Below are 24,888 nucleotides of genomic sequence, written 5' to 3' on the forward strand. Positions count from 1 at the left end.
TTGAGGGAGCTTCTAATGGTCAAAGCTGGAACAATTTGAGCAACAAAATAATGGCACAATTGGATTTTAATCCATGAGTGTGTGTGAGTTTTCTGTTCAGTATGACAAATCATCACAATTTAGCAGCATAAAACAACACACATTTATTACTCTCACATTTTCCCTGGTTATGAGTCTAGTCACAGCCTCAGTAGGTCCTCTTCTCAGGGTCAAAAGGCTCTAGTCCAAGTGTTGGGTTGTCTCATTTTCAGCTGGAGGCTCAACATGGGGATACTTTGCTTGTAGTCTCATTCAGACTGTTTGGAAGAATTTGTTTCTAGTGTTTGTAGAAGTGAGGCCCTCAAGTTCCAGAGGCTACCTGTCCTTGCCGTGTGGCTAAGTTCCCATCATAGAAGCTTACTTCGTCAAGGCCATCGGGAGCATCCTTCAGCTCAAAGAAGGCCTAAGCCCTCTCTTGGCATCAGACCTCAGAGGGTTACTTCCCATTTGATTATTTCAAAGTCAACCTATTATGGACTTTAATTACGTCTATAAAATCCCTTTAACTTTGCCATATAAAATAATTTTAGAAATGATATCCCATCACTTCTGTTATATTCTTTGATTAGAAACCAAGTCACAGGGTCTGCCCTCAGTGAAAAAGTGGAGATTACATAAGAATTTGACTCATTGGAAGTCATTCTGTGATGTGTCTGCCACATTGAGTCCATATGGATAGAAGCAGTCTAATAAATATCTAAACAGATGGAGAAGAAGAGGTAATTCTTCCTCATAGTAGATTCCCATTCACAAATGTGGAAGGAAAGAGGGAAATAAAGAATTACCATTAGCAAGCACCACTGTAATAAATGCTGCAGACAGGATTGTCTAATGGATGCTAAAATTAGTGGGTGCGAGGTTGAGGAGACACAGGATTTGCAGAGTCTCAAATATCTCCCCTAAGATACTCATCAACTACAAAGAGCAAAATGCAGTAACTTTTTATTGGAGCTTGGTAGACAACAGCTTTGCCAAGTAATCAACTCTAAAGTCACCACAAGTGAAACATCAATGTCATTAACTTCTTGGTAGAATGAACTGAAAGGGGCACAACACTTTTGTTGTACACATCCCAAAATGCTTTACCTTGCTTCAATCCTGACAAAATAACAGACTAAGCCAAATTGAGGAACGTTCTACTAGACGACTGATCTGAACTCTTCAAAAGCATCAAGGTCATAAATATAAGGAAAGACAGATTAGACTGAAGGAGACCAAGGAGAAATAACAACTAAATGCAATATGAGACCCTAGAATGGAAAAAAGAATCACTGACTGGATAAAATGGTAAAATTCAAATATCTTTAATAATTTCTTACCATTTTAAGTTCCTCTTGATAATTATATAAAGGTTCTATAAGATGTGATCACTAGGAGAGGTGGGCTAAGGGATATACGACAGCCTTTTTATACAGGTGGTGCTAGTGGTAAAGAATCCACCTGCCGATGCAAAAAATGTAAAAGATTCGGGTTCGATCCCTGGATTGGGAAGATCCCCTCGAGGAGGAACTGACAACCCACTCCAGTATTCTTGCCTGGTGAATCCCTTAGACAGAGTCTGGCAAAGAGTTGGACACAACTGAGCACAGCACTCTTGTACTAGCTTTATAGCTTTACTCTGAGTCCTAAATTAATTACACATAAGAGCTCTTCTGTAAGAAAATTTAAGCTTGTGCTTAGAATTTTAAGTTGGCAAAAGCAGACATTAAGGTCATTTACTGATGTTTCAGTAATGTTTTTTTAGTTTGTTGCACCAAATTTTTGGACAGTATTGTGTACATAGCCATTGAAAAGTGAATACTTCCATGTGAAGTGGAATTTGTTCTGCCTCACAGATAGTGCTTACATCACCACGTTGTGCTTACATCATCATAGACACAGACTAGGGGGGAAATGAGACTTTCTTTAAACACTTAGTTTTACTGTTCAAGCCTTCTCGTGAATTTGGTTTATTTACTACATATGAAAACATTCTCTTAGAATAGTTACCACACTTTGTTTAAAAGATTTTACTTAATATCATACCTATGACATATAGAAATCTATGGTTCGAGAGGTGTTTAATCATTTCAGTTGGTTCAGAAAGCTGTGAATTGTCTTCTTTATATGGACAGTGGACAGAAATGGATCATCTGTATTACGTTTCTCAAACATGTTTTCTGATCATGTCACAGTCATCTGCTGTGACTATGCTTATACCTATGCTAATGGGAGATGAAGTTATTTATTAGTAACTATGAAACTACCCATGGAAAGACAGGGATTGAAAGCAAATGGAGAATTTAAAACAGTTTGGGCAAGTCTATCGTTACCATGAAAAGACTCTTTGTTTCTTTAACGGACAGATTTAGTAAATGAGTAGATAACTCATCGCTTTAAAGAGAGATCTCTTAGAAATGCACCAGACAACCACTAGTGCTGCTTGGATATGGGAGTATTTTATAAATTCATGAACATTCTTACAGCCTTTTTTATGTTTACTTGAAATATGGTATATAAGAGCAGTACCTGAGGCACGTGTAGTGTAAGCAGTGGTGTCCTGTATTAACATAGAATTGCTGTTGTTGTGTTGTTGTTTTTTTTACTGTCATGAGTATGAATTCAGTCTGTCACGTGGAAACAATCATTAAAATGTAAGCACTATCTTACTGCAGCTGATTCCCCAGTGACATTTTAAAAAGTCAGTATTTGGCCGCAGAGTGCTTTAAATTTCTAAATGGACTGGAGCTTAGGGGCCGTAGGGTATTTCATAGGAAGCACATGACCCTGAGTGGACACACAGCAACTTTTGTGTATCTGTAGCCAAGTTGATAGCAGTGTTTACCCTAGAAGTTGTTTTTACCCAAACGTAAGTGTTTTTTTATTGATTTGGTACTAATACTAATTTAATGCAGATGTCTAAGAGTAAATGAATGGTTAAACAGTGCTTTTGGAGAGGGAAATGGCAACCCACTCCAGTGTTCTTGCCTGGAGAATCCCAGGGACAGGGGAGCCTGGTGGGCTTCCGTCTATGGGGTCACACAGAGTCGGACACGACTGAAGCGACTTAGCAGTAGCAGTAAACAGTGGTTTGAGGATTATGCTAAATTCAACTGCCTTTGTTACTCTATAATACCTTTACTCTCAGAAATGTATCTATACTTCTGAGACAGAAAGTGAGCTGATTGTTCTTAAATTAAAAAATCATGTCTCTAGACCTCATATAATTCACTGTCTGTCTTTAGTTAATAAAATAAATTTTTTTGTTTTATTTTAATAAAGTTAATTAAAGTGTATTGCTTTAATTCCTATTCTCAGATTGACCATGAAGTAACAAAGATTTATTAATTTTTGTTATGCTGATGGAGGGACTAAAGGAGTAAACGACTTGATTCCTGTCTAATGGCACTTACCTTATAGTTTGAAAAGACAAAAAGCAAAAATTAAATGGAAATCAAATAGTTGCTAAATAGGCACTATTGCTCTATTAGCAATAAAGATTAAAAGATGCAGAATAGTGTTTTTTCTTTAGTGATAATGTACACTATATTTTATAGTTGTGTGTCTTAACTGAGCTTTCCTTGTAAGTTTTTGTTGAATCTCTGATTGACTTAGAAGTTTTTTTAGAAATTAGTTGTTATTTCTATATTAAGTAAATATAACTCATAAAAGATTGTTGGCCACTATGCTTCCTGCTCACTTGGGAGTCTGAGTTGACTTCATCAGTCTGGGATTTTGTTAAATGTGTTGTAGACGTGTGTGTCAAGAGATTTGAGCTTGTAGATTGATTTGTGAATTTGGGAACTCATACAGTAGAAAATTGAACTTTTCAGGAGGTGATTTGATAAATATGTTTATGCATGTTTCTTCTTTGTTTTACAAAAAAAAGTATAAAATATCACTGTCTTTGAGCTGTATGTTTTTCTTTGTGGAGCGATACCTTTTGTGATCATGAAGATTAAATTCATTTAACTGTGTCTTGGTTTTGCACAATTGCAACATTAATGCAGAGGGTTCCCTATCCCTACTTCCTCTCCTGTGTTTTTACAGGAAGTCAGATGCCCCCTCAGCCACCTGGGAGCCAGTCAGAATCCAGTTCTCATCCTGCCTTGAGCCAGTCACCAATGCCACAGGAAAGAGGTTGGTCTTCAGTTCATATCTTACATACCTTTATGTTTTGAGTATATAAGGTTTAAATGAGTTTGCTTACCTGTGTACCTGCTTATACACATTTTTTTTTAAAGGCTATTATATTTTCTCATCAGATGAAAGAAATACCTAAGAACCTACATATAACAAAAAATACTGAAAAGAAGGATGGTTTCTGGTAGATTGGGTGGTTTTACCAAATCCCAGTTCAAGCTCCAGAGAATCTGCGTGTCCACACAGAACCAGGAAGTATAGTTTAAACATGACTGCAGTCTGATATTTGATCTAGCTGTGTAAAAATGACTATTAATGATTCAATTTTGATATTGGTCCTAATGAGGTAAAGTGCATGTTTTTAGCTGTTTTGATCAATTACTTATCCCATGATATTTAACTAAATTTTTAAACCCATAGTAAAACTTTACATTGTAGAATTATAGAATCTTAGAAATGGAGCTGACCTGGAAGACTGTAGAGTCCATTCATCTCAATTTATGAATAAAGAAATTGAGGACTGTAGAGGTTCTATATGACCTTCTCATTAGTTAGTGTCAGAGCCAGAAAAAGCAATGTGAGCTTTTCCTGAGCATTCAGGTTGTCCCGCATCTGCAGACTCTGACCTTTCACTCCGTTCTGCAAGTTGACCGCCATGTATTATTGCCTTGACTGAGGCCTCTTCATCGGTTTGCTTCTGTCTTATTTCCCCCTTTTGGAGGAAAAGTTACTCTTATTGATGGTGGAGATGGTGATTTTAGTCCAGATGAGTATAGATAGGATTTGCAAGTGTGCTGTACCATCTAGTGCTGTGCCTGATCACCGCCTCCTACTGCCCATGAGTCAAGGCTTGCCTGCCCGCCCCGCCCCCTCAATGGAGATGCCACTGTCCTTCACTCCCCTTCCTCTCTCACTTGCCAAGAAGACAAAAGTTGCTGGCTTGGTAGCTAATATTTAAAGTCTCCTGAGAATCCCATGGACGGAGAAGCCGAGTCCACAGGTCGCAAAGAGTCGGACACAACTGAGCGACGGAACGGAACGGACCTCTAATATTTATAATTATTTCTGTATGAGTTGTAAAGATGATAATTTGTTTCTAATTAGATGAAGTTTCAGTTATTTTACATATTAAAAACTCAGCAACATGTTATTTAGAAAGTAATACCAATAAAAAGATGGATTACCCTTATCTATACATCATTTGTGTTAAAATGAATGTTTAGTAGGAATAAAATGAAATTTTAATTTCTAATACCTTTACATGTTTAACTTTTTATTATCATTTAATGTGCAGTTAATACTTGAATTCCCTTATCAAAATACTACGATATGTTTTAATAATGGAGTAGTAATGGTTTTTAAGCTTTAGAGTGCGTGAGAACCATCTGGAGAACTTGTTAAGCTGGATTGCTAGGCCACACTGCAGGTTTCTGATTCTGCATCAGAAAATCTGCGTCTCTGACTGGTTCCTCAGTGCTGCTGGTGCTGCTGGTCCAGGGACCACACTTGAGAACCACTGCTTTATAATGATACTCTAGTGTGTTTTAATAATTGTGTGATGTGTGTATTTGTTTCTCTATAAACTTCCCACTGTGGCCTCCTATAAACTGGTCTTGTATGGCACATCCTCTCTATAAATCGCTTGTTCTGTGTTAACTCCCCTATGGCTCTGTTGTTTGGGAAACATGACAGATGCTTCCGGAAGGAGCACTGGAGCCACGCCAGTGGGAGTTTGCCCAGACTCCCTTTTCGTGGCTATCGGTTGTACCTACCTTGTGGTACTGGGTCAAGGAAGTGCAGTAAAAAAGAATAGAGGAAATTATCCTGCACTGAAAGCCCACTCAGGCCAGACCCAGAGCTAAAATGAAGATATTTGTTGTTTCATTTTCACCATAACCCTGTAACATCAAAATAAGAATTCTGCTTATTTTGCAAGCATCAGAAGATAAGAGGTACTTTATTTGGAAATCCTACAATAAACCTTTATTGCTACAAACTGAAAAAGAACCGCTCTTCTACATTCTCCAGTGTCTTTTTAGCCCCTTCCACCTGATAAACTTTTAAGAAATTTAAAAAGGTAGAATGCCAAATGTGAAGGACAAGATGACAGGAAATGTAGTTAAATCAAACTTTTAGCCTAAATGAATACATTTGCAAGACAAAATCCAAGGTATTCCTCTGGTGTCACTGCATGGAAACCACTTGTTGATATGTTTGGGTTTTTTCCCCCTCTTATGTATAGTGTGATTTCAGCAACTAGTAGTGGATACATAACGACAGCCTGGCTAGTTTTAATGACCATTTCCTTCAAATAGTAAAAGATAACTTTTATAATTTGCTTAATCTGAATTGATTTTTATGAACGTGTTCTTCTAACTTCCCTGAGACTGTGCTGGAGGCACCATGTGCATCCCTTGGATGGTGCTTTGCCATGTATGAATTAAATTTCCTCTAAAATTGGGTAGCAAGTACTTTTGTTTTTAATGACTTTATTTGTTTAAATCTAGGAAGATATGTTGGGATGGCGGAGCCTAGTGGGCTGCCGTCTATGGGGTCGCACAGAGTCGGATATGACTGAAGTGACTTAGCAGCAGCAGCGGCAGCAGGAAGATATGTTAGCTCCTACCTGATGACACTTGATCATGTGTTTTAATGGCAGATGGCATAATCATTTTAATGATTTGATACAATAATGAAAACCATTTTTTGTTTGTTTTACCATCATTTGGTATGTATCAACAATATATATAGTGCAAAGTAAATCTAAGAAAACCCTTACTATAAAATTCCCCAGTATTGATTCCCATGTAATTTAACTTACTTTAGACCTATGTAATTTATGTACCATCTCCCCTTATTTAAGGAAGTAATGAAAGAAGAGGAAAAATATATATTGCTGAGTTAGCATCTTATTTTTTAAAATGTATTCTTTCTCAGAAACCATGGACCCTGATAGACAAGATAAGGCACAGCTTCTCTACTGCTGAGTGCTAAAATAACCAAGCTAAACACTTCCTTTTACACTTATTTGTTTCAACAAGTAAGATTATAAGAGAGTAAAATTCCACAATTATACACATTTTCTCTATATACCCATAGGAGATAGATTTACTTTAATGGCGCAGAATCCAGAAACACACTTGCCCAGAGACACCTGCACAAAACAAGAGACTCAGGAAAGCCTGCTTTCCTGTGGAGTGCAATGTTCTGGGTCCTTCCCACACTCCTTGTGGGGGTCAGCCAGGCTGACCTACCACCCTGATGCTCAGTCCCTTCAGGCTCAAGAATTTGCTGTCTTGCTCTGCTGTCATTTTTGGGGTTTGATCTTTGTATTCCCATTCAGGAAGAACATTTATTAATGAATTACATACCCTGTTGAGAATTTTGCAAATTTGAGGCTGTCCTAGGGTCCGAACGTGCTGGCAGTAGCAAAGCCATCTCCTTGTCCCAAGGTTGAGCAGAGTCCATGCTCCATCTAGACCTTGGTCCCTACAGTGCCCACCCTCTCTTTACTTGGTGGTCCTGGTTCGAGTGTATCAAAAGGCAGCAGTCACAAATTCATTTCCCCCACATTGTGTATAGGCAAAAAGAAGTGTATCTATAGTTTTCTATTTTCCATCTACAAAGGTGTATGTGGGTATGGCCATCAAAATTTACAGAAAGGAGGGAGACAAGTTTGGAGATCTGTTGACTTCTTTATCCTTATGTAGTGTGTCCTCTACGTTTCATGTACTTCCCAGTATAATACTTGATTTATACTCTCCTATTTGCATATTATGTGGTGCTTCTTACTAAGTGAATTAAAAAAACATTAGTTCAGATTCTTTGGTATTAACTTTTTCAGTATTGGTGTTTTTTTTTTAAACATCAAAACTTCAGCTGTGTATTGCCATTGGTTTTTATTTAAACCAAATCTTTTCTCTCTAGACCTCATGTAACAACATGCTCTCACCCAAAAAATCAAATACTATGAATTATATAAACTAAGGCATTGGAAGAATAGTTAAGATAACCCTAAAATACTGAAATATATTTTACAAGAAAATTGTAGCCAACATGTTTAGCTTCGCTTTATCCTTATTTCTTAATGTTTAACATATATATCTTAAAATTTGAAAAGGGCAGTAAGAAATGGCTTAGTAGTAGATTGTCCTATTTTCTATCAGGGAATATAGGATAGCCATCTGAGTAGATAAATAAGTGTAATTATTATTAACATCAAATGATCACATTTTTAACCTCTGTAAAACGTTAAGCTTAATGAAACTAGCAAATGCCCTTCTAGTTTATTGGATTAGCAATTAGGTGAAAACGTTTCGAGAAGGCTTATTTATTTGGACAGATGTAGAGAGGTTCAGAATTAATTTTTTGAAAACCTTTTAATTGAATTCCCTTTTAATTTTCACAGTGGGGTCTGGTTAAATATTCATGTTAGTGCTAGTGGTTTTCTGAAGGTCTGAACTAGATCTGGATTCTCAAAATCAACATAGGTTATTTAACCCTTTTCATCTAGTATGCCAGCAGGGACTTCCTTAGTGTAATCCCATAGTATTTGAATAATTAGAAGGTAGTAATGAGGATTTAATTAGTCTTTGAGATATGCTGAAAGCAGAATCACTAAGAACCTTCCCTTTTGGATATGGCTTGCAAGCAGAGTTGATGCTGCTCCCGGACTGTGATGTGCTAGGAAATATATTCTGTTGCTGGAGGCAGTACTTAGGCACCATTCCGTGACCGTATGGAGGGCATCCTGGGTGAGATTTTCCAGAATTATCGGGCTTCCCCACCCCCAGCCTTCATTCTTGTCCAGCTACAGGACAGCCTTTCTTCCTCTCACAACTGTTTAAATAGGTTTGTAGTTAAAGTCTACAGTATTACTATACCTAATTGAGAATTGTCTTTTACTGTATCAGTGGTGCCAAAATTAGACAGGCTAGACAAGTTGTGTAGAGCTATTCTGTAGTTTCAGGACAAGGAGAAAAATAACAAAGTATTGCAGTTTTATGAATCTTGAGTATTTAATCCAGCCAAACTTAGTTCTTGACAGCTGTATGTCAGATGAATCACAAAATTCTCATCTTTGGAATCTGATATTCACAGTGATATTTATCAGTAGCTCCATTTTTATAAACACAAATAGTGCCATTTTACAGGCAAAGTATGTAGCAGATGGGTGAGCTCAGGCATTTAGATGTCCTTTTTGTGTGCGAAACCATAAGAAGGTGAATCAGAATCTGTGAAATACAAGGTTTCAAACTTACATATTTTAAGTGGATTGAATGGAATATGTCTTTGTTCTATTATTAATCCCAAATGTTAACTGCTTTGATATAGTTTTATTCCCACTCTTTAATGGTGTATGTTAGCTTCCTTTCAGCATATGAATAGAATTCCTCATCAAATTTCTAAGCACATTCTATTTGCACGGGATAAATCTTTCTCTTCCTTTTTAATGGGAAGGACAAAAAAGAGATCTCTTAAAATAAATCCAGTGTCTTCCTGTAGATTAGACTGAACTCTTGAGGGCCAGAACCAAATCTTATTTATGCCCTGCATCCTTATGCCGCAGTAGCACCTTCTATATAATAGGTGCTTAACAAAAATTGAGTTGAATGACAGGAAATAATTCAGCCTTCACAACCATTCAGAAGTTTCAGATCTATTCAGAGCACAGAACAACCGAAGAACAAAATGTTTCTTGCTCTGAAATTAAAAGAAAGCATACCATATTGATATGTCTTTTTACCATTTTAACTCATTTGCTGTAGTACAGTGTTTCTCTCTCTTGCACCAGATTAAAGCTACCACTACCGTCTTCCATTCTTCCAGAAATATTTCTACAATCATACAGACAAAGTGTCAGTCTGAGATGGGGTGCTCGCACCTGGAGCCTCACAGTAAAGTGTGTTGTCCAGAGGCCAACCGTGCTCTTTACAACCCCAGAATATTTAAAGGGAAATAAGTAAAACTTTGGAAAAGTTTTTAATGCTGCTGGCTTATTTCCTAGTGATATCCACACCAAAAATCAGTTTTGAAATTTTTAAAATTATTTTTGTACATCTTAACTGACCTAACTCAGTTGCAAGAACAGATTAACCAGTAAGTACAGAAATGGAAGAGACCACCGAGATAATGGTTAAGGAGTTGGAAATGTGATTTTGTGTGTGTGTGTGTGTGTGCAAACTACAGAAATTATGTTGTCGCTCTTTCTCTAAGGTTCTCAGTTTCCAGTGTGATGGTCAATCTGCAGATGCTGAAATGGTTCATAGGTTCCCTGGTTGTCAGAGAAGGATCTCCCAGTCGACCTAATTGTTCTTGCATGTAAAAGTTCTTATCACTTACATTGTGAGCATACTAACTGTAAAATGATGCTGCCTTTCAGGACAAGGGTATTGTCAAAAAGAGAAAATAGATTCCTTTCCTCAAACCTTGTTGTGTAAATATAGTAGATCAGTGTGTTAAGGCATTCATGACAGTCTGCCCTCACCCCCAGATGCAATTAATTTAGCCTCCACTCTTAATTGAGGATCATTTTTTTTTATAATCGGTGGCAGATGAAAATAAACTCAAATGGGAGGTACCGTACAAGAGAGACTATCTAAGAAGTTGTTTCTAATTTCTTCAACCCCAGAACTCTGCCTGTGGGCTGGATTGTGGACCAAGCTAAAACTAGTCAGTAATGAAGGGAATGGAAGTATAGGAATTGAGGGTTAGCGTTGAATTCCTATTAAGTCTGCTATCTAGAGATCTGTTCACCAAAGAGCTTGGGGAAATAAATACCACTACAATAAAAATCAGTTTGTGTTCGTTGTAGAATCATCAGTCTGAATTTTTTAGAATATTTTAAAAGAAGCATAGTTTTGTTACTTTTGTATATGCAGTAATTTTTTTGAATTGCCAATTAAAGCTTGTTTTTAATAGTTAACACTCATTTGTAATTGGCTCATTATTCTTCCTTGAAAGTATTTGAGAACATCTGGATCTTAGGTAAATTCAGCATTGTGTATTGTGTGTACTTATTTATAACAGCATGTTTTCTCCTGTGCTTTATGGGTCTGTACCTGAGTGAAAGACTGCTGTCTGCTTTGTTCCCCAAGCCAGAAAGCTAGAAGGCATCCTTGATGTCTTTCTCACCCATCAACTCTACACTAGTCACCCCGTTCTGCAGACTCCACCCCTCAGTGCTGTCTCATGTCCTCCTTTTCTTGGCTTTCACCGGCATGATCCCAGCCCACGCCACTGAGGCTCCATCAACACCTCCCAGCCACTCTTCCTGTCCACTTTGCTCCCTCTACTCCGCTTTCCAGGCTGCATCCAGAATGGTCTCTCCAGAAGACTGGTGACACCATGTCATTCCTTTCATAAAAGCCTTTAAGAACTTGCCTCTGCCTTTGGAGAAAGGCCTTCCTATGCTTGGTTATGGGATGCCATCTCACCCACCCAGCCTCCCTTTCTGGGCTCGTTCTCATCACTCTCCTGCCTCATGGTCTCCAGCCATGGTCTTCTGGGATCTTCATGTGCGCTGCCCTCCAACCCTTTTGCCACCCGCTCCTCAACCCTCCTCCCTCCCCGACCTGTGGCCCCCTGGCCCACCTTTACTAATCTTTCATATCCTCCAGATGGCCTGACACCTAGTAGGTCCTTGAGTCCAGTCCGAGTTTCCTGCCAGAACAAAGAAGGAAGCATCACCTCATAGGCCAGCACCATCCTGCACAGGCAGGCAGTGCTCAGGAGGGGTTACCACTGGAGCTCTCTCCCCAGGGAGAGCTCTGTGAGGGCCAGGACCATGGGGCCTTGGCCAGTGTCTTACTCCGGTGCCTCTTAGGTACATTCTTTTCCTCATCTTAATCTTCAGGGAATTTGGAGCCAGAAATCTGGATTTAGGTGCAAACTTACTACTAACTGGTTTTGTGACCTTGATCAAGTGATTGAATTTCTTCTTATTTGTAAAATGGGGATCAGAGTGTCCCATGGATTTGTCCATAAAATGCAACCTTGTATCGAAAAGTTATCTATTGCAAAGCACTGTGCAAACATACTTAGTAATCATAGGCATCAGGCACAGAGGACTGTGGTGAGACTGGGTTGAAAACCTGAAGAAGTTCCTTCTTTGCTTCTTCCAGCACTGCTGCTGCTAAGTCGCTTCAGTCGCGTCCGACTCTGTGCGACCCCATAGACGGCAGCCCACCAGGCTCCCCCGTCCCTGGGATTCTCCAGGCAAGAACACGAGTGGGTTGCCATTTCCTTCTTCCAGCACTAGGGACACATAAAATTGGCTTCACCCTCAGCACTGAAGTTGACTTTTGCAGCTAAATTCCAAAGAATTATATAAGGAAAGGCCAATATTTTGCTCCCATCTGCCATCTGGGTAGTCAGTCCGGTCCCTCCCCTGACTCTGATTTTCCCGATGATAGATGATGTCAATAGCTGAGAGGGTTTCGTGGGGGCGGGTGGGGAGGACTTAGATGCTGTTGTCTGTGCCTCTGAATAGAGGGTGTGGTGGTGACAGGAAAGGGAGAGGGAGCGATTGTGCCAGTTAACCTGAAAGCACAGCTGGGAGAACACTGGGGGGCCTGGGTTACAGCCTTGAACGGGTCATTAGTTTCTGTCTTCCTTGGAGCAGTTCATGTTCTGAAGAGAAACAGGCAGGCAACTAAACACTGAAGATATTAAAATGTAACAAGAATATTCTTTAAAATCTATTTTTCTCTTCAAATGGGAATCTGACACCTATTTGCGATGAGAAATGGTTCTGTGTTTACAGTCGGAGCCTCTGCTAAGGTGGTGCAGCGTGTGACCATGATTTCACACATGTGGGGAAACATCTTTTATTGAACTGCCCTGAAGAAATAAGGCAGTTCTTCTGTGAATGTTTAACAGATGCCAACATGAAAATAAACCATCCATGTGCCAAAGGAAAAACGTGCCTTGCCCCACCACCAGTCCTGCTTTCAGCTATTGGGTAAATGGGAAATGGTGTTCAAAGAATTGTCAGATTATAATGAAATATCTAAATGAATCCATGTGCCTTTGGAATGAACTTTAGAACAAGTTGTTAGCCCCTTACTAGGTGATGGGAACAAGTCTGGCCAAAATTGGGCCTTTATCACACAAGTTGAAGGTTCCTCAACAAGCCCTCAGCTGAAGACTGGTATGCCCTTATCTGGGGCAAGGTCTAGGGGGTTCTCTTTATAACTGGAAATAGAATCTCCTTTCAATAAACCTAAAAGATTGATTTATCCATTGCATAAGTGTTTATCAAGCTAGTGATTCACATAGGTGTTTGTGACTCAGTAATAAACAAAAATCAAGATCCTTCCTCTTTACATTGAGAGTTTGTTCAGGCATTTGACAGGACTCTTGACATCTGTCTCACCATCTAGCTTTCTTCTCTTTCTCTTCCTCCCCCTCTTCTCTTTCTACTCCCCCGCTCGCTGTCATAATAGGCAAACTCCAGGGACCCTGCAAGATTGGGAAGGATGTACGCTGAGTCTTAACACTGCTCAGAGCTAATCACTACTGTAGCTATTGATTGAGTGGCCTGAAACTGACAGGCTTCTGTTTTCAGAGCCAAGTAACATGGCCAGCCAATTATTTCTGGAACTAGCTATCAGGAAAAGGGCACTGGCTTCTGGATAGTCAGCTGAGTGAGGAAGGCTGCCCATCAGCTCTAACTGGCTCTGGTGGAGGATGGAGCCGGCCAGCCCAGCACAGTGACGCAGAGCCTCGTGCACTTGGGCAAGGGCATTGAACCATTTGCCAGGAGACCACAGGGTGTGGCCACTGGGAAAATTAACCACGGTCCAGGGATTTGAAGCACTTTCCAACGTTGCCAAAGTGCATGGTTTGAAAAGGAGCCTGGCAAGGGAAGCTAGTTTGAAAACTTGGGGTCACTCAAATGGGTAATAAATGGTGGGTTGTATTTTAAAATAATATGAATAATAATACCTGTCACTTACTGAGCCTCTGCTGTGTACAGGCACTAAGCTGTATGCTTTACAAAGCATGTTCACATTTACTCTTATGAGGTAGACTCAGCAGTCATCCACCTTTTTCAGAGAAGGAAATTAAGGCTTGACTATTAACTTGCTGAAGTGTCCTAACCATAAGTGGTGAGGCCAGATTTTGAATCTGCAGTGACAGTGGAGATAGACAGAGCAGATGTATTTGGCAGATATTTAGGTGATAGAAATAATGGTGCTTTCTGGCCCATTAGGCTATCAGCCGTCAATTGTTCTTGCCTTGAATAGCTGTCCTCTTTTTGCCACAAATGATTACTTGAACATATTCTGAACAAGGAGCCAAACCATCACATTTATTAAACTGTTTTCCCAAAGTAAAAGTAAATGGATTCTGAATGGAGATGTTTTCTTATTCATTAAAAAACCTGTACTGTTTGGTTCCAGTTCTGTGCCAGTCACCTGGCTTGGTCCAGAGAAGACAGATGCAAAGAGAATGTGTTTGTTTAAAGCCTCAGTGCTCACAGTCTGGGGGAAGACAGTCACCCCCACAAATAATGATAAAACTGTGACAGCTGCTCTCTGTCAGCTAACATACAGCATAGGAAAGTGTCTTTTTCTGGAAGGCCAGGGAATGCCATGGAAGCAGCAGGAGGAGGAGCCAGGAAGGACAGGAGCATGCCAGTCTCATGGTGGTGAATGACCCTCTAGGCACTCAGTATTCAACAGAGGACACAATCTAGCAGTCTGTTTTCAAACTGTGCCTCTCAAGCATGGGTTTTTTAGTTGAAAATATAGATATAAAATATCAGAGATCATTTCACATTATCAGGGTAGAAATTTTTTTATGAAACATACAGTGTATGTGTGAATACCGAATGTGAATATATAGACATATATGTATACTCATATATACACATTGAATCTTGGTAGAAGATATATTTCCTTACTATGGATTGTGGTAAAAAAAAAAATACTTGAAAGTGGTTTCAGTGAATTAACCTCTGTGAGCTTCAATGTCTTCATAGCTGTTTTGAAGTTTAAAAGAATAATGAACAAAGCCATTAGCACATAATAGCTGCTCATCAAATGTCAACTGTTATGAGACTAGTGAATAGTCCATTGCCAGGAACATGAGAGATGGTCCATAAATATTTGTTAAGTGGATGAATGTATGAAGAAGGCAAGTGAGGTAAAAGTGTGAGTGATGAGTCAGAGTGGGCGCTCCATGATGACCAGGTAGACATGATGGGTCTGGAGAAGTAGTCAGGTCACATTTGAAGAGACTTGACTGCTGGACTCTTCAGCTTCATTCTGTTAAGCAATGGAGTCAGTGGCTAGTTTTTGAACAAACACTTGAATATCCCTGGAGAGATGAGAAAGGATGGAATTCATAGCATAAAGTGGAGGTCCTGCCTTGGGTGCTAGGAATAGATTTCCTTCTGAAAGGAGGAAAATCTGTAAAGGTAGGTCATGGATGTTGAGGTACATAGGTGAGAGCAGGCTGTCTTAAGGGTGGCTCTGCCTTTTCCTGGATCTCTTTACATTTAGCAGCAGGGCTAGCGGAAGGCTTCAAGAAAGGGATTGGAAATGTTAACCACAGACAAAGTGAAAGTGAAGTCGCTCAGTCGTGTCCGACTCTTTGCCACCCCATGGACTATAGCCTACCAGGATCCTCTGTCCATGGAATTTTCCAGGCAAGAGTACTAGGGTGGGTTGCCATTTCCTTCTCCAGGGGATCTTCCCAACCCAGGGATCGAACCCAGGTCTCCTGCATTGCAGGCAGATGCTTTACCATCTGAGCCACCAGGAAAGCCCATAGATAAGACCAGAGCAAATAGAAGGGTGCCCAGTGACCACTGGGATTCAGCTGAATGCACAGACTTTGGCTTCCAGGAATGCACATTGTGGCATCCACTTTGCTAGTCAGACTTAGTCTTAGTCTTATTCAGATATAGTTAGATTTACCTGCATTCTACCTTCAGCTAAGGGCTCAACTTAAACAGGACTTCAGGGAGACCTCCCTTGTCCCCAGTCCAAATTAGGTCTTTCTCCTATACCTTCGGGCTTCCCTGGTGGCTCAGAGGTTAAAGCGTCTGCCTCCAATGCTGGAGACCCGGGTTCGATCCCTGGGTCGGGAAGATCCCCTGGAGAAGGAAATGGTAACCCACTCCAGTATTCTTGCCTGGAGAATCCCATGGACGGAGAAGCCTGGTAGGCTACAGTCCACAGGGTCGCATAGAGTTGGACACGACTGAGCGACGGAACGGAACAGAATGGAACCTATACCTTCAGAGTACCTGTACTTCAGTTTTCTTTTGCTCATGCTTAACACTTAGTTGTTTGTTGGTGGCTGTCTCTGCCATTAAAATGTGAAGTCCACAGGGCAGAGCCTGAGTGCTCACTGTTTACATCCCCAGCACCTAGAATCTGCCCAGAATCTCTCAGTTACTTTGTGATTTTATCATTTTTCCCTGTTGGTAAGTCTTATTTACCAACTTATTACTCATTACTTATTATTTATTTATTACTCAACTAAATTGTAATTCTTCAAAGACAAGGATCACATCTTTTACTTTAAAAAAAAAATGCTGTTTTTTCTTAACTGCATTTCCATGAATGCCAGAGTAAAATTGGGGCATGCTGGTAGAAGATTTCTATGTCATTATTGTGGGTTGAGTTACCAGAGTGATAGCTTAGATCAGAACTCACGCAGTGAATGGCTTGTAGCATCACCAAAAAGGCAACAGTAATACCTTTGTATGGCATTCTCATGGTGTTTTTCAGTTTAGAAAAGTACAGTCACATATGTTTTTCTTATTTGATTCTCAGAATGGTCTTGTAAGCCAGGATAGGAAATGCATTCACTGTTTTATACAAGAGAACCTGTGGTCTGCACAGTGGATAGTGGAGGCAGCCTCTATAATCCACATCTGATTCCAAACAGATGGCATGCATACGTGTGTATGTTTGTGTGTTTCCTATTACTGTAGTAACTTTCATCTCAGAATAGAGCTTCTGCTTCATCAAGTTTGATTGTACACGTGTTTGTGGTCACATATACATATAATGAAGGATTTAAAAATAGTAAATCCACTTATATAAACCTGTGCATATACTTTATGGATGAAATGTGTAAACCATATTTTCATATAAAGTTTCTAAGATTTCCGAATAAGTTCTTTTATATAATGTGAATAATAATTATCTAAATTAGTACTTTTTTCCAAAGTTTGATTTTTCCATGTTAGATTATTTGCCAATTCCATAATACACCTAGTAGTTCAACAAGCTTTTATACTATATGGGAAATTCACTCTATACTTCCTAAATTTTCCTTACTAGTTAGTTTGGTTTTCTAAACTCAGATGGTTAATAACTAGAAAAATTACACAACTTTTTTTTTTTTTAAAAAGGCTTCATTCTTTTAACTGTCAGTTTTTCTATTCATAAATTGTGCTACAACTTGCCATTTTATAATAACTTTCTAAAGGAGGCAAAGTACAAACGTGTCACCATAAATAGAAAATTCTTGGTTGAAATTTATTTTTTGAAAACATTTTAACATTTATTTCATTCAAAATAAAGGTTAAAATAAAATGAAGACTGTCCCCCAAATAAATATGCATGCAAATTACAGAGCTGAATTAGATTTATTTTTAAAGCTTAAGCCATAATCATGGAGAACTAGAAGTGTCTCTACAAATACTGTGTGTCTTTGCTCTCTTCATTTAACAGGTGAGGAAATGGAAGCAGAAAGGCTAGGTTAATTGCTGTATTCTGCACAGTGAACATGGAAGGCCCACGACTGATGTCCTAGTTCTTGCTGTCACACCATGCCGCCTCTCTTGCTTTCCTTTTTTGAGCATATAATAATAGTAACAGGTAGTGATTATTGAAAGCTCACTGTGTATGTGTGCCAGGCGCTGTTATAAGTTTTTTGCATGTATCATCTCATTTAATCCCCACAGCAACCTTATGAGAGAGATAACCTATTTTATAGATGAGGAAACAAGTAATGGACATGCAGATCTCTATATTCAGGATGAAAAGTAGAAATACTTTTTTTGTTAACTTCCGCCTTCTATTTTTTTAGTAGTGTAGATTATGACTATATTCAATAACCTTTTAAAAATATGGTTATATACATAATGGAGGCTTCCCTGGTGGTTCAGCAGTAAAGAATCCACCCGTCTGCCAATGCAGGAGATGAAGTTCAATCCCTGGGTTGGGAAAATCCCCTGGAGAAGGAAATGGCAACCCACTCCACTATTCTTGCTTGGGAGATCCCATGGGCTGAGGAGTATGGCAGACTACAGTCCATAGGGTCACAATGAGTTGGATCCCACTTAGCAACTAAACAACAGCAGTCCATAGTGGAAGTCTTCTTTAGTAGGATTGGTGCTGGCCTTTAATCGTGATGATATATTATGTATCACTTTCCCTACCTTATAACTAGTCTTCTAACCTTTAGCCTTACTTTCCCTCAGTCCTTTCTTCATACTGCATATTATGGTGGAATTAGCTTTTGAAAATGCAACTCAAATCACATTGTTTTCCTGCCAAGATTGTGTACAGCCTTTGCCAGTGTTAATCAGACTGAAGGACCAGATTTTCATAGGATTGCAGATGCAAAAGTTTTGGTGAACCACGCAGCTATTTGGTAATAGCTGAATCTGCAAGATGAAATACTTCCTAGTCATGACATAGAGTGGCCAACAGAAAACGGACAAATGATATAAATAGTTCTAGAAAAAGAGTTGAAACTGCTGTAAAACAAAATGTTCAACTTTACTCAAGATAAAGGAAATACACAGTCTAACACAAACAAATTATAAAATATCCCTAAAAGGATACATTAAAAAACCACTTGCCTTTGGCCAGGGAGACTAAGTGGTAGGAGACAGGAGTGCATTTTTTTAACCTTTTGGAATTTGTAGACAGTTAGACAAATATTGGAGTAATGTGGATCCCACATACTTAAAAAACGAAGAAATAAAAACTAGCTTCTTCATGCTGGTTGGAAACTGCACCTGAATATGTGGAGTGTTAAGAAGTTAAAATATACTCATAGCAATTTATAAACCAGAAAATTATCATCATCATCTCTTTCTTTTGTGTATCACCTTTCAGATTACAGAACATTTTCATGTGCCATTTCAGTTATCTTACAGCAACCTCATCCACATTTTAAGGTGAGGAAGCTGAGCCTCAGGTAAATTATGATTCACCTAAGGTCACACTGCTAGTTTTGATCAGTTCACACACTGCAGCATATTTACATAAATATCTGTCTACCCTACTAGATTCTGAGCTGTCGACACAAGCAAAACTATAATCTAGGCCTTCTGTTCCCAGTTAGCTGCCATTCGATGATTATAGCTCAGAAAAGAGTCAGGGAAATTATGTCACCTCCTTTCATTGTCTTGGGAATTACATGGAAAGGGATGAGTCTAACCAAAAATAAAACAAGATTTCAGAAACCTCTTGTAAGTAGTGCCATTGTAAAAGCATACAGAGAAAAGAATGGAATTTTTTTTCTCTTTGTATTTTCATTTTAATTTCTATGGAAGGAAGTGGATTCCATACGCCATAGAACCTTGTCTCCAAGTTGTGGAATTTGATGTTGTTACATGTTCCATTTGGATTAACTTGAACATTTCACCTCTTTAGGAGCCTTTTCACAAACTTATTTTTGCAAAATTCCAGTGATGAGTGAGATGACTCAATTGGATCATGGCATCATACATGTACATATTTTTTAAAGGACTGAATTAAGAGTCAGAAATTATGGAATAACTTGCCAGATAAGAATTCTTAGAAGTCATTTGAACAAACCTTAAGCTTATAGTAAGCGTCTGAGAGGCAGCAATAGCTTTAAGGATGTGCTATATTACACATGTTCTAAATCCTTCATCATGGACACTTCTTGAAGTGAAATTTAATGCTACAGAAAGGACACATACTATTTTCCTTAACTAATGAAGAAGAAAACAGTCATTCTCCAAAGACAGAAAGGAAGAAAAACTTATACAATCTGTATGGAATTCAGACACGTTTTTTTATTAAACAGGACTCTGTATGAAACTCTTGAGAATTTTATAGTAAGGCTTAGATAAATATTTCATGTTACATCTGAAGATGCAATCATTTATAGTAATTTTAGCACTCTGATTTCTGTTTGTTTTCAGATTTGAAAAAGCAAACATTTTCTATGATGATTTATATCTGGGAGCTGCCAATTGAGCCCAATTTAACAAGCCTTATCTTTATAAATAAATGAAATAGGATAATAAGGAACAGCTCTACTTACTTGTATTTTATGTCTCTCTCTTTAGACAGAAGCAGTGTTAGAAGATTTTTTTTTTCTTACTGAAATGTAAACCGTGGCCTTTATAAATGCCTTACTCTTTAACCCCCTAAATGTAAGCTGATCTTGGATGCAGGCACCATCTTTCCCTCCGGCTGCCTCAGGAGACTCTCTGGAAGCTACTGCTCTTGGTTCTCCTCCAGAGCAGATGGAACCCACCCCACTCCGCACTTGCCACTGTTCTAGAGCCTTCAGCTGACAAGCAGGGACTCTCACTAGCTCTCACCCCTAGGTTCTGGGAATTGATTTGCAAACTGCCCTCTGTTATTTTGCTAGTTTGATAATTTATCTTTTTCTTAGATACACATTTTGACATGGGGTATTCTTTGTCTAAAGGTATATTCACACTTCATTCTATGTATAATACTTGCTTGTGTTTGGCCAAACTACTGATGGATGGGGACATACCTTGACTTTATGGTCTTTCTCAATTGAAGATGGATTTTCTTTATCCATTGGCCAGCTATCTGCTCAGCACCTACCGTGTGGTGCTCAGCACTCTGGGTACAAGAGGAATTTAAAATTTGTTCATTCAATACATAGCTTTTGCACCTACTATGTGCAAATGCCTAGCTGGGCCCTGAGGGTGCAACTGGGATCACTTAACATGATCCCTGCCTTTCTGGGGCTTATGTTTTCTTGGGGAAGAGAGAGGTTAAGTGAATCAGAAATAGAGTATGCTGATTACAGGTTAGGAAAATTGCCGTGAGAAAAGGAGGTGTCGTCAGGCAGGACCTGGAGGATGGGAAGGAACCAGCAGTAGTAGAAGGTTCTTGGGAGAGGGAACTGGAGAAAGAGGCTCTATCACGGAAAAGAGCTTGATGTTATCTTCTGGGAAGCATGAGAAGGCCGTGGATTTCACGGAACTGAGGAGGAGAGAAAACTATAGGAGGTGGGGTTAGAGTGAGAAAAGCAACCTCAGACCACATAAGGTCCCAGAGACTATAGTCAATTGCTGGCATTTTACTTTGGATCCAGTGATCCTTAGGGCAGGGGTGTTAGGCAGAGGAGATACGCTTTATTTTCCTTTTTTATTCTTGAAAACCTGGCAGTTTTGTGAAAGTGAACCAAAAGGCACAAATCATGGGGTAGGGCTGAGAAGGGTGATCCAGACCATGACAAGGTGCCCGGGGGAAAGACAGGAGCTTTTTATAGATGTGGAAATGGAGAAGAGAAGTGACCCTAGATGCATTTCAGAAGCAGAGGCAACAGACGTGCTGATGGCTCCATCGCACCATAGGACATGGGGTGGGAGAAAGGGTCACAGGTGGTGTGCTGGGAACAGCATGGGCAGAACTTTGCAGGAGGAAGTCAGAGTGTGTTTCGAGTAGCGAAGTACATTTCAGACTCTCCACCTGTGTGCAGTGCCCCCTAGGGGACAGTGTGAATCAGGTGGTAAGTCTCAACACTGCAAGAGTCACGGTGAGCAGTTGTGGCTCCAGGAGGTCAGAGGGAAAAAGAGAGTTCTATGCAGGGGAGAGCTGGGTGCTCTCCTGGGCTTGAGAGAGGGCTGGGGTGTTTGAATGGCAACATGCAGCCCTGAGATCCAGAATTGAGCCAACGCTCTGAGGGATGCGCACAGTATGTCTAGCCTGGCAAGAATGGATGTTAGGAGAGGTTAAGGTTACTTACCTGTTATCTCTCTTCTCCTTTCCCTAGTTTAAGCGTTCAATCCATAGGGTTCCTAGGAACCCTAATGAGAGACTCAGGTAGCCCCCTGGGTCCTCTCACATCTTCCACACTGGGTTGAGATGTCTTTCCATGTTGTGTAGGGGAATCCCACAATCCCGATCTTCTCCCATCCACCTTGCACACAATTCCATGTCCACTTTTGTCACCTGCATTTATATATTTCCATTTATTTCTCACTTAGGTTTTATGGCAGGCACACAAAGAAACCCTCAGATGTCTCAATATGGACCTCAGCAGACAGGACCATCAATGTCGCCTCATCCTTCTCCTGGAGGCCAGATGCACCCTGGAATCAGTAGCTTTCAGCAGAGTAACTCAAGTGGGACTTACGGTCCACAGATGAGCCAATATGGACCACAAGGTAAAGAAAAGTTTCTCCAGAATGCACTCAGTAGGTTGTAGAAATTTTGTTACTATACGAGTCCTTTCAAGACCTCAGTGTTATAAACATCTCTTAAGATCCCATTGTTACCTGACAGATCTGTGAGGTTAATGCAAACCACAGCCCTTTGGTTTCCCATAGTGATGGGAAGAATAATTATAGCAACTATTCATTAAGCATTCATGCATCAGACACTCTGGTAAGTGCTCTTCATACATGTGTTATTAATAATGAAGGAGTGAACCCTTGTTTCTGTGATATAGCTCTAAATGCTTGCTGAGAAAGCAGCACAGGCCTTGACCTCAAAAAGTTTGATTCAAAACTTAGGTTATTCTGTTGAGTCCTGATTCTGCCCCTCCCTCTCTGTAATTACGTTTGTAACAATGTGGTCACTACTCAGAAGGATTGCATCCTATTACTTTTCCTCCTAATCTGTCCCCAAAGTGCCCTCTCAGGTAAATAATAGTTCTAATTTTCACAGTCATTGCCAGTTTTACACTTAGAAGACAGGACAAAGCCTGAAATGGACATGTCTTTCAAAAAGGAAGATAAGGCATGAGTAGAAAAATAAGTGGAACCATGCCCAGAATGCCCCATTTACATTCTGCCTTCCTGGACATTGATGTCTGTTTTGTCTTACATGTGCAGAATCTTTTCAGCAAGGTTTTTAACCTGATACATATTTTTTTCTAAGTCACTTGTAGCAATAAGGCATTTGAATTTAGCACTTTTTTTATATTTTGTTTATTTAAATTAGACATTAATGGATAATTTAGAGAGAATGAGCTAATCTGGCACAATTCCCAGAGTTTCCTCACTTCTGAAAATACCAGGAATGTTCCAAGTGAAGACAATGCCCTCTAGGAAACTAGTACAGTGTTCACCATGCCTCCACAGCCAAACCAGGTCCCCTGACTCACTAAAGCCATGATGTTTCTGCCATCCAAGTACTAGCCAGCCCGACCCCGCTTAGCTTCCGAGATCAGACGCATTCAGGGTGGTATGGCCATAGACAAGCCTTAATACTTCTGAGAGTGTCCATCTGGAAAACGTGCTGTGCTGATGCCCTTCGAGCCTCTCCAGCCATAGAAGTACCTGCAAGGCCAGATGATTCTTTGAGGAGGAGGCCAGGTGCCATCTCAGCTTTTTACCTGGTATTACTCAGGAAAGCTTTCCTTACCTCACAGTTTAATCATTCTCTTGTTTTCTGAAGATCTCTTTTCTGAAGGATTTTAAGCACTATCAGTGTGGCACCATCACCTCACCTTATGTTGCTCTGTTATTTTGTGTTCCAACTATTTGAGTTGTTGGGAAACTGTATTAGAACACCCAAAACAAATGTTTCCCATGGCCCTTTCTGCCTCTGTCCATGAGCATGTAGTAAGAGTTATATAAACGTGGGTTTGACTCGATTCCCTTCATGCCATGTCATCAGTAGATTTCTGTGTTATTAATTCCTGTAAAAGCTCCTGTTAAGGTCCCGGTTGACAGCCAGGGTCTGCCTAGATCCCCATCAGCCAAGGTAGTTGTGACATGTGGCAGTTTGTTGCTGAGCTAAGGCAGGATGTGTCACTCAGCTGTGAGAGTGCCTGCTTGCCCTCTGCGCCACTCAGTGGGTATCTTCAAAACTGGGGGGACTTTGACTATCTGGAAAGGACGAGAACTTTAGCGAAAATTGGGAAAGCAGTTTATAAGTTGTGACACGCACAGAAAATGTGAACTTTTACTCAGAGTGTAACTGGAGACAAGGCCAGGGCCTTATTCTCAGAGTTAGGGGTGGCTCGGGCCTGGGACTTATCCACTGCCACTCCAAGGGTTTCACGTATATAATCTTGAAAACTGGTCACTCTACTCTGAAATACTCTTGCAATCTCACCCTCTGCTGCTGTCAAATAAGGGAAGGTGGGAAGGCAGAACCTTGGACTCTCTGATGAGTCTTGTGTAATGGCTAATAGAGCACTCATACTTTAGGACTTAGCTAATAACACAGAAGGTAATTTCCATAAAATGGCTTTATCCTCTGAATAAAACCCTCAGTTTTCTGGAATCGTTGACTAGTAAGATTCTTGATTTAATAGCACTGCTCCTGTGAGAGTTCTCACCCAGCCTTGTTTGGAAAATTGCTTACTCTCTGGGGTTTACTTTTCCTATAGAAAATGAGAATATTAGATTGTGTTACCTTGGAAGTTGCTTCTAATTCTAATGTTCTGAGTCTAAATTTTGCTTCGACTCCAGCACCTTTTTACATTAATGTGGCCCACTGGATACACTGCATAACAGTTTGGATATATAGTCAAGAAGGTTGCTGTTTTGGGTTTTTTTAT

The 24,888-nt window shown here is 39.8% G+C and overlaps 1 protein-coding gene across 9 annotated transcripts in view; it reads left to right on the plus strand.

The window, feature by feature from the left end:
* ARID1B (AT-rich interaction domain 1B) overlaps positions 1–24,888 on the plus strand; it is a 434,495-nt gene that overhangs the window by 334,800 nt on the left and 74,807 nt on the right. For 7 of the 9 annotated variants that reach the window (XM_088840857.1, XM_088840860.1, XM_088840859.1 and 4 more), the window contains 2 exons: positions 4,069–4,158; positions 22,364–22,543. In XM_088840857.1, coding sequence (XP_088696983.1) covers positions 4,069–4,158; positions 22,364–22,543 — 270 coding nt within the window. The remainder of the gene's footprint in view (positions 1–4,068; positions 4,159–22,363; positions 22,544–24,888) is intronic. The other 2 variants (XM_088840862.1, XM_088840865.1) reach the window with 1 other exon arrangement.

This window comes from Moschus berezovskii, chromosome 10, assembly GCF_049115385.1.
Source record: "Moschus berezovskii isolate FMDL1 chromosome 10, NW_MosBer_1.0, whole genome shotgun sequence".
Lineage (NCBI taxonomy): Eukaryota > Metazoa > Chordata > Mammalia > Artiodactyla > Moschidae > Moschus > Moschus berezovskii.